This window comes from Eptatretus burgeri, chromosome 1 (assembly GCF_056783735.1).
Source record: "Eptatretus burgeri isolate ZD-2024b chromosome 1, Ebu_testis_v1, whole genome shotgun sequence".
Lineage (NCBI taxonomy): Eukaryota > Metazoa > Chordata > Myxini > Myxiniformes > Myxinidae > Eptatretus > Eptatretus burgeri.
In genome coordinates this window covers 9107200-9127340 of record NC_140961.1, presented here as the reverse complement: position 1 = coordinate 9127340, position 20141 = coordinate 9107200, and the positions used below count along the sequence as shown (strand labels likewise).

At 48.8% G+C, this 20141-nt stretch overlaps 1 protein-coding gene across 2 annotated transcripts in view; it reads right to left on the bottom strand.

The window, feature by feature from the left end:
• FNTA (farnesyltransferase, CAAX box, subunit alpha) overlaps positions 1 to 18397 on the bottom strand; it is a 104955-nt gene extending 86558 nt beyond the window's left edge. For both annotated transcript variants that reach the window (XM_085871655.1, XM_085871661.1), the window contains exons 1-2: positions 18142 to 18397; positions 17929 to 18014 (exon numbers count right to left, since the gene is read on the bottom strand). In XM_085871655.1, the coding sequence (XP_085727781.1) occupies positions 17929 to 18014; positions 18142 to 18302 (247 nt within the window). In that variant the 5' untranslated portion in view covers positions 18303 to 18397. The remainder of the gene's footprint in view (positions 1 to 17928; positions 18015 to 18141) is intronic.
• Positions 18398 to 20141: the final 1744 nt, after the last annotated feature.

The window sequence follows — 20141 nt, the reverse complement described above, 5'->3', positions numbered from 1 at the left end:
ATATATATATATATATATATAGCTACGGCTGTGGAAATTCGCATTACACCATAAAGGGCCCGTAGGTGAGATATCTCTAAGTACATGTGTAGTTAGCCCAAACCCGTTGTATAGAGGGAATTTATGTGATCCATTCGGGCTGCGATCCTTTGAGTTAGGCGTTTTTCTTTATCTATCTTTTATTTCAAACACACATTTCAACAACCACGCCATCCCCATCACAGCCCAATCCACACTGCAACCACGCCACCTCCATGCTACCACATCTTCGCCACTCGCCATTCAACAGGCTCCGTACGGTTACGATCTCTGCAGAGGAACAAACAAAAACCAACAAGGATGCTCGGTGGGCTTTTCCCGCCTGTTTTTCCCGTCTGACTTCCCCGTGCTTTGGAGTGGAGGAAGAGCGATGAAGGTCAAAGGTCAGAGGTCATGTAAAGGTGGGGCCTCTTTTTGGGGGAATAATTCTCTGGCTCCGAGCAAAAAAACTGACTCCCCCGGCCCCCGGACGGAGCGGGGTGGAGAGAAAGCGTGAGGGAACGCCCTTTTCGGGAACCCTCTCGAAGGAAGGTGGAGCCGAGAACGGGGCGGGACGAAGGGCGGAGCCCGGGCGATAAAAGACAGACACGGGCGGGCGCGCGAGGGCTTTTTCTTCCTCTTGGCTGGTGGTTCGGTTGGTTTTTGGAGAGTTGGTCTTCAGGAAGAGGTCCTGTGCCCGCGCCTTGGCGAGCGGCCCTGTCACGAAGGCACGGACGGGAGACGCGGCAGCGCCCGTTGCGAGGTGGACCTGTGCGTCCGGACGGGGAGTGCTGGAGAGGGTTCGCCGGCCGCGAAAGAGGTCGGGGCCGGGTGCGACCACGCTGACGGTCACGGGAGAGGGACTCACCAGCCAAAGGGAAGTCACCATTTTCTTTACGGGGTTTTTGTATGGATCTTGTGGTGCCGTGTCTCGTAAAGTAGAACTGTTTAAGTGTTGCCGTGTGTACACGTATTCGGTTGTAGCTCTGCATCGTTTTTGTTACATTTGCATTTTGTGCATAACTGTTTTAACTGTTATATGTGCATTTTTGACTGTATGGCTGTATATACGTGCTTGTCTGTGTGTGTGACTAAAAATGCTTGCTTATTGAACTGTTCCCGCTCCGCTTCGTCTCTTTCTCTTTTATTGACCCTCCATCTTGCATCACGGAAAGGGGTTCGTCGTGGGCTTAATACGCCCGGTAATTAATTGGAACCGTCAAGGCCGACGATAACACCGCTCGGTTATCACTGTAGCACGGAACGGAGCGCTTAAGCGGTTCGTGTCCGGAGTCGACCTGCGGCGAGGTACGATCGAGCGGTTTACCATCCGCGTGGGTACTTAGGTAGATCGAATTTGGCGAGCGACCCTATCCTGCGCGGGTGGACAATTGGCACGGTCGTGGTGGGGTTAAACCCCCACCCGTGACTTGCTCCCGGCGTTGTTCCGAGAGGGTCACGACAGAATTGCCCGTCCGGTCGTCGACGTGCCGCAATCCGAGTTACATGGCCGTCCGCACGCCGGCGGGAATTCGCAAATATATATATATATATATATATATATATATATATATATATACATACATACATACATACATACATACACACACATATATATATATACATAGTCACGGGTATGGCAGTTAAAATAACCCCCCCCCCCCCGACACAATTGTATTGGACGGGCGGTTAACACCGCCCAGACCCGGATCGCCGAGCGGTTTTCTGTCGGGGGTGGACACATAATCCTCAGAGATTATGGTGCGTGCGAGAGGGGCAGGGCGACACTGGTGGAGCAACGGAAGCACAGCACAAGGGGTTTATACTTGAACCCACACCAGGTGCATGGACACAGCAACATAAAATAGAATAAATATTTACAAGGGTAATAATTCAAAAAGTAATCATTATATGTGAAGTAAATTGAGGTCTAAAGTCAAGGCTCCTCGACACACAGACTTAAATATAGACAAGGGGAAAACAAAACAAAAGAAAATCATCCCTTTATTCTGGCACTTAGCTTTGTCCAGAGATGGTGTTTATCGAACTATGGGATCGATGTGCTTCGTCCTGCGTCAGAAGACGTGCCAAAAAATGGCACCGAGCCACTCTCTGGTCGAGAAACGTACATGAGGAAATTTGTGAGGTGATAGTCAACACCAGGGCTCACCAACTGCCATGTGGCTTCCTCGTCGATCGCGCTTGCCGATGCCACGGCTTTGCAGAATGGCGCAGTCTCCTCGTTGATACACACGAAGCATCAAGGTCTGTCTCTCATGACCAGTCAAGTCAATGCCCAGCGTCTTGCTCTTGCCCAGCGCAAGCCAATTCGCCTCAGCACGAAAACGAGAATCGTGCAGTCTTCTTCAAGTGTCGAAGCAAAGTCAGCCGTAATGCCCTGTTCTTGCACGCCATCTCCTTACTCCCTCGACCGCGTGCGTCCTCTTGCACCGAACTCAACCCAACCAAACCAAAACCTCTTCCTTCGGACTTCACGCCCAATCATCCACCTGCAGGCGTGGCTTGTTGGCACGAAACCCGGCGCTTCCCGCCTGCTTGGACAAGCAGCTGTCTTTTTGTTGTTGTGGTTGTTGTTGTTATAAAAACGCCACTCCTTTCATGGCTGGCTTGTGAATACAAAAACAGGTCATCGGAGGCAATTACATACTGGAGAAAATTGGTTTTAATTCCCATCTAACACAGCACCACCTCCTGTGTGGTGACAACACAAGCTCAGTTTCCCTACTTAATTTACATTGACATGTCTCCTACACGTCCACGGACCAAGAAACTCCATACTATCCTCACTTCCTGACGAAATTCCTTCATCTACCCCCACAACCGTGACAAATATATACTTTGCTGAACCATGTTACCAATGATGTCATCAATGTTTTTTGCCTATACAATTTATCCCGAGATGACCCTTAAAATTTTTCATACTGATCGGATAAAGCATTCGACATATGCAATTATGACATCATGAAACTACCTGTGACATCAAAAAAAAAATCACATATTTCACATGGGGAGTATTTGACATGTGCCAAGTTTCAATCTTTTCCATGGAGCGGTTTTGGAGATTGAGGTCCAAAGGTTTTCCTTTTTCCAACATCGCTGCCACACCATATGACCTACGATGTCAGAATTATTATTAAAACATTCTACAAGAGTGGTTGTACTGATAGCGAACGTTGTGTCAATTATAAGCGGTTGAAGAGAAAGAGCGAAAATTTGCAGACATACCTACACGCATGGACAGACAGCCAACCCAAAAACATAATGCCTCTGGCAACTTCGTCAGTGGAGGCATGAAAAAAAAGCTCATCCTTGTATGGCAATGCAAGGATTGCAAAGTTTATCAACGAAGATGATGAACTACTCCTTTCGTGTCTTCAGATGCATAGGGCAACCGAGGGAGCTTTTCCTCAGCGATGAGACAATCGTGGATGGGTCGCCACTCCGACTCACGATACTCGTTTACACGTAATGCATATCATGACAGCTCATTTATGTGTAACAAACGTGCAACAGACATATTTTGATTGGTTATGAGTCAGGCCCACATGCCTCGAACCACTTTTTACTATCTGGGTGGATAAACTCTAGTCGAATCAATAGGGTGGCTGCAGAGGATTCACTTACCAATATGGGTCGATACCACTACAATCACCCCTAACACCCCCACCACAGTCTTCTTTAACAGCCCCAATTATTCCCACCTTGCAAGGTCAATGAGCAATGCTTTTAGCCCAAGTCTTTCAAGAACCAGCTTGCCAGGCCTGACTTTAGATTGAAAGCAATTTGGGCAGGAATTAGTAATTTGTTCAGGGTGCCAGTGAATTCAAAAACTCTTCATCAAAGACACTGTGGGATCTTTGAAGTCCTTTTACGATTGGTACTGGCAGACTGGTCCTCTTTCTCAACCTCCAGCCACATGATGGCGCATGCATCGCTGCATCGAAACACTAGGATGACAGTTTCTTTCGGGGAAGAGATTTGAACACAGGCTAGACCGCTCATGGGTATGTGAGCATACCTTAAGGCCATCTTGGACCATAGTTACTGACACAAGTAATTACCAACAAGGTAATTTTGGGGTGGTCGCAACCAACCCGATCGAAAGTCGTCACAATATACATACAAAAGCCAAGACACTGAGCAATTAGTGGGTACAATGTGCACAACATATCCAAAAGGACTTCTCAAAGACCACTCCATATTTGTTGCTTTGGCAGGAAAACTGGGCACAACATTTCAGAGATCCCGAACCAACGGCATAATTTACAATTTGAGTCAGTTACGATAAAACCGATTGAAAAGGTCTGTCTTGATGAGACCATCAAAGGTGAATCAATTGGAAGAGAATAAATTGACGATGGAGCCCACACATGTAAAGACACAGAACAGCAGGTTGTACACTTTTGAAAATTAAACGTTTTGTGAAACATTTTGATGTTTTTTTCCCCCAAAAAAATTTGTGCAAAGGAAGTCAGCTTTGTGAACAGCAGTTCTGTTCGCCTTCACTGCAACCGGGACAAGAGACATGCATTTTTAAAATGCTCATCCAAGAGCCCACCTCATGACAGGTAGATGTATGTGGAGGTAAAGGAACGTTTTGGCATTTCACCAACTCAACACTTAACATTTATGGAATTGAGGCTGGCAGCGGTACGATAGCAGACTCCTAATGTGCAAACTGCAGCAAATCACTTTCCCTTCAAAGGCTCGAGTCAAAAAGCTCTCCGACGCTTCAAATCGTTACCTGTCGAGCCGATACTGCAAATATGATACACAACAGAATGTGTCTTCCCCGGCATCGAACAAAACGCTTCCTCGCCCAATTGGAGCCTTTCGTACTGCGAGTCTGATCGAGCAATTTTCAACGAAAAATTTGTTTTAATGCTCCTGGAGACGAAAGCATTAAAAGGCAAGCATGGAGGCCTTGGGAAGGCAAGGAGCTGGGCATTTTACAAACTATTGCCAAAACATAAAAACTGAAGTCATACTTCAAAAACAGAAAATAAATCTATATTGCAAGATGCCGACATTTACAGGGGATACGTTCATGGAAAATTGACAAGACGCCACCAGGTTTTAGAGGAGGGAGACAAGCTTGAAAGCTCGTTCTTGCGATTGGACAGATGTGGTTTTCTGGCTCTCCTGAAAGTAAACACACTTGTTGCAGGCTTTGTGGAATGATTTGACGTTTCCTTCAGTCAGATTTGCCTTCCAGGAGAAGAATGCAAGTTGTTTTTAAAGCAACAGTCTCACCACAGGATTCAGAGTACCAAGAGCAGGGGATGGGAAGGATAATTGAAGTGGGAAGAACCTGTGCATAAGAAAGAGCAGGTTTCTGTGGAAGAATTCCGAGGCTGAATTAATATCAGCAGCGATGGAGAAAGGAGACCAGTACTGAAGTGTAATAATAAGTAAATTAATTGATTTTTTTGTTTTTAAATGCGACTACACGAAGCACAAACGTCGAAGTACGTCACATTTTATAAACCGCAAATATGCGGGGTCTGAGAATGTTGAATCCGTGAATGCCACGGTTCCACAGTGTATCCAAATGCATAAACAGAAACTTACAAAGAACGAACGACACCACATTGGAGTGCATCAGAATGCCATCACATTCACTGCTCACCTCGATCTCCTAAAGCTCGATGTGCAGCTTTGCATATCAAACAACCAATCCTTGAATTGAAATGGGGTCCCTTGGAGCGGTGTGGGCAATCATCCCACTCCATATTAATAAATTCTTCTTTGTTGGTTTGCAACACAAGGCTTCAGCGTATCCCCATTGGCTGAGGGCGTGGCTGTGCAGCTGTTGCAATGCCCTCTTGCTGGTTAGGGCAGGAATTTGGAATTAGTTTCGGGTGCCGGCGATAGCTCACTTACTTTTCACGAAAGACACCGTGTGGTCAAAAACATCCAACAATAGCCAGCAGATAGGACACCAGTTTAACGTCCATCGGAGGGAGAGGACACGCATTGATGAATCACACTGACATGCCATCTTTGAGGAGATTCTGGATATACTTTTGGGGGCCCTCGAGGTGTTGAATGAGGAGTAGGAGCCACTGGGATTATGGGCTTCCTGGGTGAAAACTAAGATCCAGGCTTTCAGTGACATCTTGGATGCTGCTATCCTGTCTGTACCTGTTAGTGGTGAGGATGTTGAGGTCACAGAGAGATTCACTGACCTTGACAGTGATATTTATGTCCCTCCTGGGTGTGAGCCAGAGGTCAATGGACATCTGGGTTGGCCTTGGGGAGTCACGGATTCACAGGATCATGGGGTGTGGCACTGCCGGTACCTGTGCGGGGGGGGACAAAAGTCCGAGTCTTCAGGTCCTTGGTGCTTCCAGTCTTGCTCTATGGATGTGAGACTTGGACTCTGACCAGGGATCTGAGATGGAGACTCAATTCCTTTGGTATCAGGTCTCTTCAGAGAATCCTTGGCTATCGCTGGTCAGACTTTGTGTCCAACGAGCGGTTGCTCAGAGCGACTCAAATGAGATTTGTTTCCTACATAGTCCATGAGCATCAGTTGCGGCTGTATGGACATGTGGCTCGTTTTCCTGACGCTGATCCTGCTCACCAGATTCTCTCAGCGAGGGACCCTCGTGAGTGGAGGAGGCCAATGGGCCGACCACGTGCCTCGTGGTTGCAGCAAGTTGATTGGCATCTCAAGGAGATGGGGATGGGCCAGGCATCTGCCTAAAGATAGCCAGGCGGAGGACCCTGGAGTACCTGCGGAAAGTGGACGCAGCGACGCGCTGCTCTGGTGCATGTTCCCATATCTGACCTGACCTCACTGCCTGTGAAATACCAGGATGACAATTTATAGCTGGGTCAGGATTCAATCTCAGGCTGGACAGCTGAAGAACAAGTGTGCGTACCACCAAGCCATCCTGTCAGGCAATCAATAAAATATAAAAATAAGGATAAAGGGCACCCCAAATATTCAGGGTATGAACGTACATACGTCATGACACCATTTCATCACCCAAAAGTGAATAATACATTTCACTTCATGAAGGTTCAACCTGCAGGTCCCAATTTACAATTTTGGTGAATAACAAACTGGACCTATGAAGTGTGAATTACTCAATGACTCGATGGATTTTTTAAATCTATTAATCACATGAAAAACGGTACTCATAAGAGAGCATACCTCCACCAGGCTGAACAGTTTACATTTTGTACCCCACTGATAGGCAAGATCTGCCTCTCGGACCTTGACCAAAATCAAATCGGATTGTTCTAGTCACCTAACCAACTCTTCCACCTCGCTTTGTCATAACTCGGCCAAAAAATTTTGAAATAGCATGCTCGAAATCGTTTTTAGCCCCCATCACCCAATGATGAAGAATCACGTAAAAATTCTCATATCCGGATTCAGACTTGGATCTTTACCAAAATTGAAATGATATGCTCTCGTCAAACACCAAACCTGTCCACCAGGTTTCGTCCGAATCCGTCCATAACTCTTTGAAATATCCTGCACACAAACAAACAAAGAGAGGGGTGAAAAATCGAACCTCCGTCCATCGCAGATGGCAGAGGTAAAAATAATCTGCATTTCACCATTCCTCACGAGTAAAATTTGTTCATCAACACAGGATTGCCAAACAAAAGAAAGAGTGGTCTTGGAAAAGAACTCATTATTTTTTTGGAGGCCTCAATTAACCCCACATTGTGGGAACGGCTGGGTAACGTTTTGCTAAAGTCTTTCACAAACAGGATGGCAGTACTTTCTACTGAAGGCAATTTTGGCCACAAATTTGCATTTTGTTCAAGGTATGGGGGAGACACCTTGATTACCCTTTGGGAAAGTGACCGCAGGATCTTTAACACCGACCAATGATCTAATGCTGGGAAATGGGACACTCAACCTGATGTCCATCCAAGACACGAGCACTTTGTGATGCAATGTGTTTTCTGTGAAGCACCAATTGGACAGTTTATTAGTTGCACAAGGAATAAAACCCAGACCAGAGAGCTCAAATGTCAGTGCACTACCTCCGCACGCACTGTGCTGCCATTGAACTGAACTGTACAAAAGATTACACCCGATAATGGAACATTCAATGTCACAATAACGATTAATTCAGAAGACTCAGGGATATTACCCCATGCGATATTACCCAATACAACATTCAAAATCCGGTGTGTGTGTGTGTGTGTGTGTGTGTGTGTGTGTGTGTGTGTGTGTGTGTGTGTGTGTGTGTGTGTGTGTGTGTGTGTGTGTGTGTGTGTGTGTGTGTGTGGTCTGGCTTTCTTCTTGGGACTACGGTGCAGTAATTGGTCGTTATTTTGATTATGCCCTTTTTAGGTCATCTCCACCGAGATGGCCGAATAAAAGCCGGACCAAATTTCCATCCGTCAACAATTTTTCTTTCCGATCTTGATGAAACTTAGTATGTCGGTAGAGGTCGATGAGTGTTGCACAACGATATAACTTTTGTCCGGGTTCAAGGTCAGGGACGAGGTCACGTAAGTTATTTTTAAAAAAAAAAAAAAAAAAAAAAAAAAAAAAAAAAAAAATCGCCATTTTCAAAACCTATCTAGTCTGCCATTCTACAAGATATTCGGCAACTGTTTATCGATTATGATAGTAAAAAAATATTATCTTGTATCTAACCGGACAGATTTTTGAATTTCCGTCCAGTTTGGCCGCCACGTAACCTGGAAGATGGTCAAAAACACCTCCCGGAACAAAGAAAAAACTTTTTACTTCCGATCTTGATGAAATTTGGCATGTGGGTAGAGGTCGATGAGTGATAGATACCAGACATATTTTTTCCCGGATTCGAGGTCAGGGTCAAGGTCACGAGGTCACGAAAGTTGTGAAAGTCGCCATTTTCAAAACCTATCTCGTCTGTCATTTTAGGAGATATCTGGCAACGGTTCATCGATTACGATAGTAAAAAAAAACATTATAGAGATGACCGTCACCCCCACACGGGGGTAATTTTTAGACTTGGCATCACAAGTGTGGTGTACTGGCCTGCGGGGGCAGGGCACAATGCGGGGAGCGTTGTGGAGGCGTGGAGGAGTGGTCACGTGCCTGCACGGGATATAGGTGTTCGCGCCGCCTGAGGCATTGTGTAGTCTGTAGTAGTGTGCATTCGGACGGGCAATAAACAAAGTTCGACAATCCTCACGGCTATCCGAGTCCCGCTGCCCTCCGGACATTACAGTTGGCGACGAGTCCGTTTCGGATCGGCGCGTGCAAAGTGCCAGGGTTGCGTCGATATTGACTTGGAGTCTTTGGCCGGGGCGATTGGATCGCTGAAGCGAGAACCTCAGCGCAACTCACGCGGTGCGAGTTCAACACCGGGCAAGGGTCCCAGAGAAGCGCATCGCGAGTTTCGCGCGCCCGCGCGCACAGTCTTCGGTGCCAGGCGTCTCGCCGTCACAGGACGGCTCGGGATGGCGGAAGGTCGGGGCACGGCGCACGGACGAGTGCCAGTCTTCGTCGGAGACGACTTCAAATTGTTTTCTGAACAATTGGGGTACTATTTTCACGCGAATGATGTAGAGGATGAAAGCAAACGCAAATCGATCTTGCTCGCCTCGCTATCCACGGAACATTATTGGCTACTAAGTAATTTAGTAGCGCCGGATAAGCCCAGTGACGATGGGCTGTCGTTTCAAGACGTGGTAGGGAAGATGAAAGCCCACATGGCGCCGGAGAAGTCATTGCAGCTAGCTCGATCACCTCGCGAAGGGTGCGGAGGAGCGCGTTGCAGATTTCGTGGCACGGGTGAAGCATTCGGCCGTGGCTTGCAAGTTTACGGTGGAAGAGCATCCAGCTCGACTCAGAGTTAGTTTTATTTCTGCTTTGCAAGCCTCGGGAATGGTTTCTGCGATGCCACGGCTAAAGGACGAGGACATGAAGTTCAGCTCAGACGCGGCGTCGGCTGTCGCACAAGCTCTGAGGAATGTCCGGGGTCTCGATGGTCGGTGCACAGCAGATGATCCGGAGGTCAGCGCGATGTTCCAGGCGCGCACAGCCGCACGCACGGTCTTCGGCGAGGGTCGTGACCGAGCGTTGCAATGCAGTCAGTCGGACGGCGGTCTGAGCACTCGGGGACGTTTACGGTGTGTGTGCCGAGTGTCAGTGCCCATCATAACGGTCATGGATGGCGGTGTGCGAAGCGACCCCTACGTCCCGGGTCGAGACCTACTGCCGGTACGGTGTTTTGTGCATGGCGTACACTTTTACGGCCCGGGTCGAGTCTTGCAGCCTGGGCCTAGCGATCCCGGCGACCCGGAGCAGGAGATGCTGCCGATGTTGAACCTGTTTTCAATTGGTCCGAAGGTGACAAGACCAATGACAGTGGAGGTCGAGATGATCGGGGCACTGATCGTGTTTCGAGTCGAGTCCGCTCGTGCACTTCCCGGTCTACGCCTTTTTAGGGCTACCCTTGCATTGCACACGTATACCGGTGAAGCGCTACCGGCGGTTGGCAGGGCACACGTCTTGGTCGCCCATCAAGGTCAGCGGGTTGCGCTCTCGTGGTTCGTGGTGCGAGGGGAGGGGCTCACGGTTCCTGTTTCGGAGTTCGTACCTCCAGATGCACCTGTGCCTCCTTCGACGCCCGAGGGCGAGGTTCTGGTGGCAGGAGCCGCGACGATGCAACATGGGCTGCCGTTCATTGCTTCGCTTCCGGCGACGACGATATACGGGTTTGGAACAACGGGAGCCATCCCGGCGGTGACGGGCTCTCGCTACGCCCGTGGTGCGTTGCACACCCGCGTCGTTCAGGCGATTTCAGCGGAGGATTGGAGCGAGCCGGTCGCGTTCAAGAAGTTCGCGGACCGCGACCATCGACGACAAGCAAGTCATCGCAACGTCGCGCCGACAACCAAGAGGCGTACACACGATGTGATTCAAGGGTTGCTAATTGTTGCGTATTCGATTTTCGCTGCACGAGTGATGCAATTTAGCATTGTTTAAAATAAATGCTGACAGTTCGCGGGTGAGCATAATATTGTTGCGAATTCGCGCCCGCCGGCGTGCGAACAGCCACGTAACTCGAATCGTGGCACGTCGCCCACCGGACGTACAATTCTGTCGTAACCCTCTCGGACTAACGCCGGGAGCGAGTCACGGGTGGGCCTTTCGGCCTCACCACGATCGTGCCAATCGGCCCCCGTGTGGGATAGGGTTGTTCGCCAAACTCGACCTACCTAAATACCCACGCGGAGGGTAGACCGGGCGATCGCACCGCGCCGCAGGTCGACTCCGGACACGGGCCACTTAAGCGATCCGTTCCGTACTATCGGGATAACCGAGCGGTGTTATCGTCGGCCTCGACGGTTCCGATTAATTATCTGGCGTATTAGGCCCACTACCAACCCTTTACGTGAAGCAAGATGGAGATGCAATTAAAGAAAAGACGAAGCGAAACGGGAAAACAGTTCAACATGATGCACATTTATTCCGCGGCACACGGAGAGCACACATATACAATTAAAGAGAATGCACATAAAGCAATTGCAACAAAAGAAACACAACCATGCAGATCTACAACCGACTACGCGTACACACGGCAACACTTACACAGTTTTACTTCACCAGACTGGCGCCACACACACACACACACACACACACACACACACACACACACACACACACACACACACACACACACACACGTTTACACAGAAACAAAAGGAAAGGGCCACCCTCAAAGACAAGGGTGCAGATGGGGCCTGTGGGCCAATATTTGTGCGGGACCTGAAAGAGCGGTCAGGTCCGCGAGACCGGGTGGATCCTACCTGTGTCTTTGTGATGAGCCGCAAATGTGGCAGCGCGGCGATGCCCCGACTTCGTGCTCTTTCGCGGGTTTCGTTGGCACTGCTTGGAGTGGGGTGGGAAAGGGGCCCCCTTTTCGCACCATCTCAGCATGGGGGAAAAAAAGGGGGGGGAAGTTGTTGATGCTCTGGGGAAAGAGTATAGCTGGCTTGCTTGGGTCCCGTGACGAGCGATTCCACTGCAACCTCGTCGCCGACCGCCGTCTTCCTTGCCTCGGACCCGAACTCCTCGGTCTCTTTCCCCAATTCTCCTCAGCCGACTGCCGAAAACCACCAGGACACCCTCGCCTCCCGACTCCACTCTGCGCTCCAAACTGACTCTGTCCAAAAAACACTCTCCGCTCTTCTGCCACTCTCAGCTCTTCCAAGGCCGACTCTGCCTTTTCTGCCACTCTCCGCTCTTCCAAGGCCGACTCTGCCCAAATTTGCCTTGCGCTCGGGGCTTTATAGGCCGGCAGGAGAACCCATACGCAAATTTCCGGATCAGGACGAGCTCGGGGGTGGAGCCACGCTCGCCCATTGGACGGAGGAAAAGGGGCGTGAATCTCCCCTGATCCTAGAATTTGCATATCTCGATTCCACACAGACGCGCCTGCAGGCGGGGCCAAACCGGCCCGCGCTTGATGATTGGATGGATCAGAAGTGGGCGTGTTGCATTCCTGATCCGAATTCTCCTCGGAAAGGCCGCATTTTGCACTCGCGGTTCGGCGCGCACCTTGTACGAGCCCAGGACAGCCCGACGCTCGGTGTTCACAGGTGGTGAAGGAATGGCGGTAGAAGGAGGAGAGGTGAAGGTGGTGGAGGGTTTATGGTGGTGGTTTATGGCCATGGTGCCGTTTGGAATGGCGGTGATGCGATGTTTGCGGGAGCGAGTTGTGAAGGTAAAGGTCGTGGCCGTTGGCGTTGTTGTTGTGAAGCGGCGTTGTGGTTGGTGGTTGTTGTGTGATGGCGGTTGGTTCAAAATAAAGATAGAACAGAAAAACGGCTATCTCAAAGGGTCGCAGCCCGAATTAATCACATTTATTCCCTCTAAACAACGGGTTTGGGGCTCACTTCACATGTACTTAGAGATATCTCACCTACGGGACCTGAATGGTGGTTTGCGAATTTCCACAACTGTAACAATATGTTTGGCTGGGATCAATCGATGGGATGTCCGATATGATCGATGTGATGTGAAGGGCTTGGGGGCGATCGTGGCGAATAAAGAGGTTTTGCCGATCTCCAGCTGCGAGGACAGCCCACGGTTCGCTACCCTGTCATGTGTGGGGATCATGCTGGGGGGACGCACTGTACATGAGGGGAAGGTTGCATGGGAGCAGACAATGTTTTTGTTGCTGTATGACACTGATGTCTCCAGGCTGCACTGACCGTCCGTGTGGACGTGCATGGTTTTCTCGGTTGGGTTGGATGCACAGTTTTGGTGTGGGACTCAGAGATCGGCTCAGAGCCGGGGCTGGTTCGCTGTTCAGCGTTACCCCCACCCCTGGTTTTGCCAAGGTCAGACGTGCCTGGTGCCCTGGCGCGCAAACCTCTGTTCTCGCCAAGGCCGTTCGGACGTGCGTTGAGATCTCGGCTGGATGTGATGCGTGGGTTTGTTATGGGATTGATCGTGCGCCCAGCCGACGGCGCTGTTCAGCGTCACCGCCCGTCTCTGATATGGCCAAGGTCAGACGGGCACGGCGCCGTGCAGCACAAACCTCTGGTCTCGCCAAGGTCGGCCGCGCTGGCGCCACGGGGCTTCCAGGCTCGGAATGTTTATCCGATTCGGTTCTGTCTGGGGGAGATGTGCCGCCTTGTCGACCGGGAGGTCATCGCAACCTCGCCGGAGGGCATGTAAGCATGAGCCGTCTGGGGGCGCTTCTGCTGCGTGGTGATGCTGTGCCTCCCAACTTGCTTCTTGCTATCTTTAACGCGGTCAAGGTTTTTGTGGGTTCATCGTGCGACTCAGTATTCGGGCACCTGTCCATTGCTTTGAAGTGCAACTCGCTCACATCGACACGTTATATGGTGTGATGGGGATAGAGGGCTGAGTTATGGGCCGGATGACACCAACGGCATTAGGGTTGCGGGTAGCAGATGAAGCACGGTTCCTTTTGTTCCGTCTCGTCTGGGTTTTGGTGCACGGCCGCCTGATTAATGCCATTTTTGGCTCTGGTTGTTTTCTGTGTGGTGGTGCCTATGCTTTTATGTTATGGTATTCTGTGCCAATTCTGCTTATCATTATGATGGTCATTTTATAATCATAGTTTTAGGAGGGAGGAGTGTGGTGTACTGGCCTGCGGGGGCAGGGCACAATGCGGGGAGCGTTGTGGAGGCGTAGAGGAGTGGTTTTGAGTGGTCACGTGCCTGCACGGGATATAGGTGTTCGCGCCGCCTGAGGCGTTGTGTAGTCTGTTGTAGTGTGCATTCGGACGGGCAATAAACAGAGTTCGACAATCCTCACGGCTATCCGAGTCCCGCTGCCCTCCGGACATTACAACAAGCACAAGCCATACCTTTTCCTCCAGCCATCCAGAAATCACTGCCATATTTTTCACTCAGAATTGCTCCAAGGGTTCATAGGCCTCCGGTGAACATTTGAAGACTGAACATGCATCTTCTATCATTAAATAATGGTACCGTTTTTAAGAAATAAAAGTACATTTTGATTTAAACTCAAACGAGGTCATGCATGTTTTGTTCAGAGTGATTGCAGCAGCGGTCTAATATACACCGCCCAAGGAAGGTACGTTAATTCTCACAATGCATAGGAAAGAAAAAGTGGTCTTTAATAAAAAAAGCTTTGGTTTTCGCCCGACTTTCAGGCTTATAAACAGACGGACATGTAATTCACATGTTATGTGAAGTAAATAAACATTAGAATTGGCTTGGTCGTCAAATGCCTGCATATTCAATTAATTAGTCGGAAGGCCCGGGAAATTCCCGAGAGATATTTATTATGTCCATGTAAACCCTAAAGTTATGTATGAAATGTACACATCCACTGAACTTCACCTCAAAGTTTATGTACATTTTAAAAACGAAAACAATGCATTAAAAAAAACTGAACAGGTACGTTTTCATTGCAATGAAAATAGTCATGATTAATAGTTGAAGTCTTCAAGAGAGAGAGAGGGGAAAAAATAACCAGAGAGTTGGTGTCAAAGCCACCCGATGCTCACCTGTTTATACATTTATCGTTTTTAAAAGACTAGTCTAATAATGGTTTTTTTTATAAAGCATTGCAGTGAAGTCTGATCCAAATAATTTTAAAGCAATATATGTATTTGTATATTGTAATCAGTAAAAAATTGTGGTAGAAAGTAGATAAAAACATTAGAAAGGAAAAAAAAAAACTTTAACGTTGATGTGCTACAAAAAAGTTAAGTTCAAAAATTTGAATTTTTTTTTTAATTTCAACTTCACTACATCAATAATATACCCCAAAGGAACCTCCATGCCAAATATCAGCATCCCAGTACACATATTAAATGAATGGCAAGCTTCTAAATAACTTGCACCAAAAACTTAACATTTTCACACTCACGCTGAAGCTGACGCTCACGCTCAAGCCGGGGGTATCGCTATAGCTCTCTGTTCTTCGAACAGGCGAGCTAAAAATAGTCATTTTTCGGCATTTTTTTGTGTGCAGTATACTATTGACTTGTCTTCGGGTTTATTCAGTTACCAAGCAGCTAGCTAGTGCTTGCCAAGCCAGCCCTTCCTCATTACCGGTTTCGTTGGAATACTTGCTTAAGCACTCAAGTCGCTTGGTGAGTGCTCTACGACAAAGTTGGTAACTGAACACACCCCATATTCATTATATGGTGATGAGGACCAACAGAGACCATTGACTTCTTTCAGTCATAAATCGAGGAATTTGTCCCTCAGGGGCAAATTTTGATGCCACATGAGGAAGGTTAGAGGTTGGGAGGAATCAAAAGCGGGTTTTATTTTGATTATTTAATTTGCCCAAACGTGATTAAAAATCATGCGAAAAAATTCCTTTGTAGGAAGAGGGAGGGTAAAGGTGAAAGTGAGAGGAGGCAAGGGCAAGGGGTGGAGTGGATGTCCAGAGAGACTGGGGTGGGAGGAGGGACCCAGCACTGCCCAACAACACTGGGTACCCCTCACAACTAATCTCACACACACACACACACACACACACACACACACACACACACACACACACACAGTGAAGATTAGTTAGCCAAAAGGAAGGAGAGCAGATGAGGACTAATTCCCTTGCAATAACTGGCATGGTCAGCAGACCATGCAACCCAGTATGCTTTGGGGGACGCTCCGCTTGAGAGATCCCACCTCAAGAGTTGGCATGCTATCTCCTACTTAATCACTTTGCCAGTGCTCGTGGAAACGTGTGCTCCGCACTGGTCCCAGAAGAACGTCGTCGCACACCAACCACGAGTGTAGATGCAGCGACAGGCAGACGAGGAGCGGTCAAGAGAGGGCGGAGCAGAGAGGCGAAGCAGAGGGCAAGGATAACAGACCAAGACAAAGGCGAAGCAGGCAGGCAAAAAAAAAAAAACAAAGAGCAGAGCGGACGGCTTCGCAATCCGCCATATATATGCACCAGGCGAAGGGTGGGGTGACAACCCGAATCGCGCTTCCCTTTTGGGCCACGGCGGCCATAGCCCTGCTCTGCCAAGCTCCTGGGGCCGGAAGCGGTCTCGCGTGCACATTCGAGGATTGCGTCGGTCTCACACGCCCATTCGGGGCATCCTCGGCGAGATGTGGTTGGTGCTGTTAACGTGCTTGGCCTATCCCCGCACCACATGGTCCGAGTGGCCTGGGCTGTGCAGTACGCCTCTGTTTGGTGGCGAATTGTATCGATGCAGAGGTGCGAGGAGGCACAGGATGATTTTTCCCGTGTGCGGGAGATGTTGGTGGTCGAGGTGGTGAGTTTTTGGTGAGCGAAGGTTGAGCAAGGTGAGACGCCGTTGAAAATTGGCACGCAGATTTTGAATAAAAGGGCGCACCATGCACACGCTGGGCAGCGTCTTTGTTCGTGGTGATTCTCTGAAGGTGGCTGCCTGGGTGCAGTGCTCGACTTGATTTGTATCATGGATAAATGGAAAGGGTTGGATGGAAATCAGGATTGAATGGAACATAGAGATATAATTATTAGACCAAGCTATAAGAACCACGCAACGCACTTCGTCCCATTAACTCACCAGACATGAGGGAAAGAGCTGACTGCATGAAGACGAACAAAATAACTGCCTGGGGATCACTGTATGTCGGGTGCCATTGCTTTGGAGGCATGTGGTTTTGCAGAAGTGCAACAGTATTATATATATACACACACACACACACAAGCCGTACGCATGTTTTTGCTTCATGCATGTACATCGGATGATTTTTGTACTGGTACTTCATGCATGTTTTTGCTTCATGCTCACCCAGTTGGGGAAGGGGGGGTGGGAGCGGGGCCTCACCCAGCCGGGGAAGGGGTGGCAGCGGGGCCTCACCCAGCCGGGGAAGGGGTGGCAGCGGGGCCTCACCCAGCCGGGGAAGGGGTGGCAGCGGGGCCTCACCCAGCCGGGGAAGGGGTGGCAGCGGGGCCTCACCCAGCCGGGGAAGGGGTGGCAGCGGGGCCTCACCCAGCCGGGGAAGGGGTGGCAGCGGGGCCTCACCCAGCCGGGGAAGGGGTGGCAGCGGGGCCTCACCCAGCCGGGGAAGGGGTGGCAGCGGGGCGTCACCCAGCCGGGGAAGGGGTGGCAGCGGGGCCTCACCCAGCCGGGGAAGGGGTGGCAGCGGGGCCTCACCCAGCCGGGGAAGGGGTGGCAGCGGGGCCTCACCCAGCCGGGGAAGGGGTGGCAGCGGGGCCTCACCCAGCCGGGGAAGGGGTGGCAGCGGGGCCTCACCCAGCCGGGGGAGGGGGGTGTGGGGTGGAAGCTGTTCAACCTTTTTGAATTTCTTTCTACATTTCTGAATGTTCTCCACATGTTTATACAACAAACCCCACAAAAGTCTGACAGTCACACATCAAGTATTCACTGTGGTAAACCTCCTGACCCTCACCATGACGTCACCAAGAGGAAGAGGTGGAAGCTCAGCGAACTATGTACGTACATTTTTCCGAGTAAGCGATCTGTACCACGGGATTTGGCCCCTCGTCCTGAAATACCGGCTCCACATCCTTCCACTCCTCCCGGTCCCTCAAGAAATACAAAACAAAGCAAATTAAAAAAAAAAAAAATTCCCACAATACATGAAGAGCATTTCGACTTCGTGTCCGTGCACAATCGGACATCGACAACAACGAGGAGCGTGTACAACGTTTACCTGTACAACGTGTACGCAGATTTGCGAACACCTGAAACTTCCTTCACCTCCCTCGCACCAACGTCACCATCTTCCTCCGATTCGGCGTCTACTCCCTCACACGCGACGTGTTCCTCCACTTTCACCGAAGCCTCATGGTTCTCCAACTCTTTCTCCGCCATGGCTCAAACCCAAGATGCTCGTCTTGTGTTCTTCTTCTTCTCCTTCCTCTTCTTCTTCTTCTTCCTCTTCTTCTTCTTCTTCTCTTATTCTTCTTCTTCTTCTTCTTCTTCTTTTCTCCTTCTTTTCTCCTTCTTCTTCTTCGTTCGAACCTTTCACGCTTTCCTCACCGCCTCACGTTCCACTTTAAAAAAAAAAAAAACATTTTTACCTCAGTTTACGACGAAATCGTTTTACCTTTAATGATTTTCTTCTTTTTTCCCCCATTCCTCGATTCCAACGAACCTCTCGAAGTGTTTGAAAGAAGAATCTAAATTAATTAAATTAAAAAACCACCTCCGCTGTTCATGTTTTTCTCCGTTCCTTCTCAAAGAAAACAGTTATCTTACGAAAACGAAGATTCAGTTACACCGACATCAGAATCCGTGAAAGAATGATGAAGATCAATTTCGACGAGAGGAAAAAATAATAATAATCGAGAATTGCGTCGATTATTGAAATTACACATTCCTCTCAGAACGAAGCTTTTTTTTCGTGAACGGAATGAAAAATATGGACCCTTATTCCTAGTTCCCATTATGAGTTTGATTTGTGTTTTCAACGTGATCCGTGTCCTTTTCGTGAAACCCAAACAGCCTTCTTCGCCATTTCCTGCGCGGTGTGTCGGCCATGGCGGTATAGTTAGGCCAGCGAGGTGAACGGGACGGTGCAAACTGCAAACGTTTCACCTTGAAAGCTCAAACTGTTTCCTTCGGATTCGATCAAATTCCAGACACGACTATAAAACCGTCGGATTGATGCTTCGAAGTCGGCAGGGGTGTGTTCCTTTAGCAAGCGGCTTGCTAAGCCAAGCAAGCCTCCAACGGAACGGGGTGCTCGGCACCGCTTAACAATGCGACGGCCTCCAATCCTCACGTTCATTTGCAATACGAGTGCTTGCCCGTACGTGCAAAAAAAAAAGGAGAATTGTGACGTCATCGTGACGTCATAGCACCGTGTCCTGTCATTGGTTTGGCAATTAAATGGCCATAACTTGGGAACCCCTTGTCCGATTAATATCAAACCTAGAAAACGCACATACTCAGGTCCCAAGCAATATACCTGGCAAGTTTCAATTAGATCGAACCAGTGGTTGTCGAGAAACGGCGGTCGCAGATAGACAGACAGACAGACAGACAGACAGACAGACAGACAGACAGAGACACACAGAGATTGCTGGAATTATAGATAGATGAAGACCTGAGTGCAAGAAGTACTTTAGTCACAAAATAACACTTTTGAGATATTGAGGATCAAAGTTTTCAAAACATTCTGCAGATAATTTTTTTTAAGGTGGCATACTAAGGAGCCTGTTGCTGGTTCCAAGGGCAAAACAGAGCAGACAAACCCTTTTTTGTGGAAAAAATAATCCTTTATGACGAAGAAAACGAGAAAATTAGTTTTGGACTTAAGTACTTTTTGTGGCTAAATACCTGGACTTAGGTACTTTTTGCAACAAAATGGTTAGACTTGCGTACTTTTAACACACAAAGCCCTTTATTGCTCATTTTTGATTGCCAAACAGTCATTTTTGCTCTGTCTCCTTGCCTTTCGTGGTTTAATTTTATGCAGAAATACTCAGTTGACGACAATATTAGCCAGTTAAGTCCAAAATTACTCAGTTAAATCGGAAATTAATGTCCTAAATAAAAGAAAACCTAACAGCTTGGTGCCAGTCGTCTTTCACATCACAAGTCCCTCATTCAGCAAAGTCCTCCTGCTCAGAAAGTTTGCATCGAAATCATACCACATCGGAAATATTACAACAAAGTCAACTCTTAAAGAGTATAAAAATACCATGG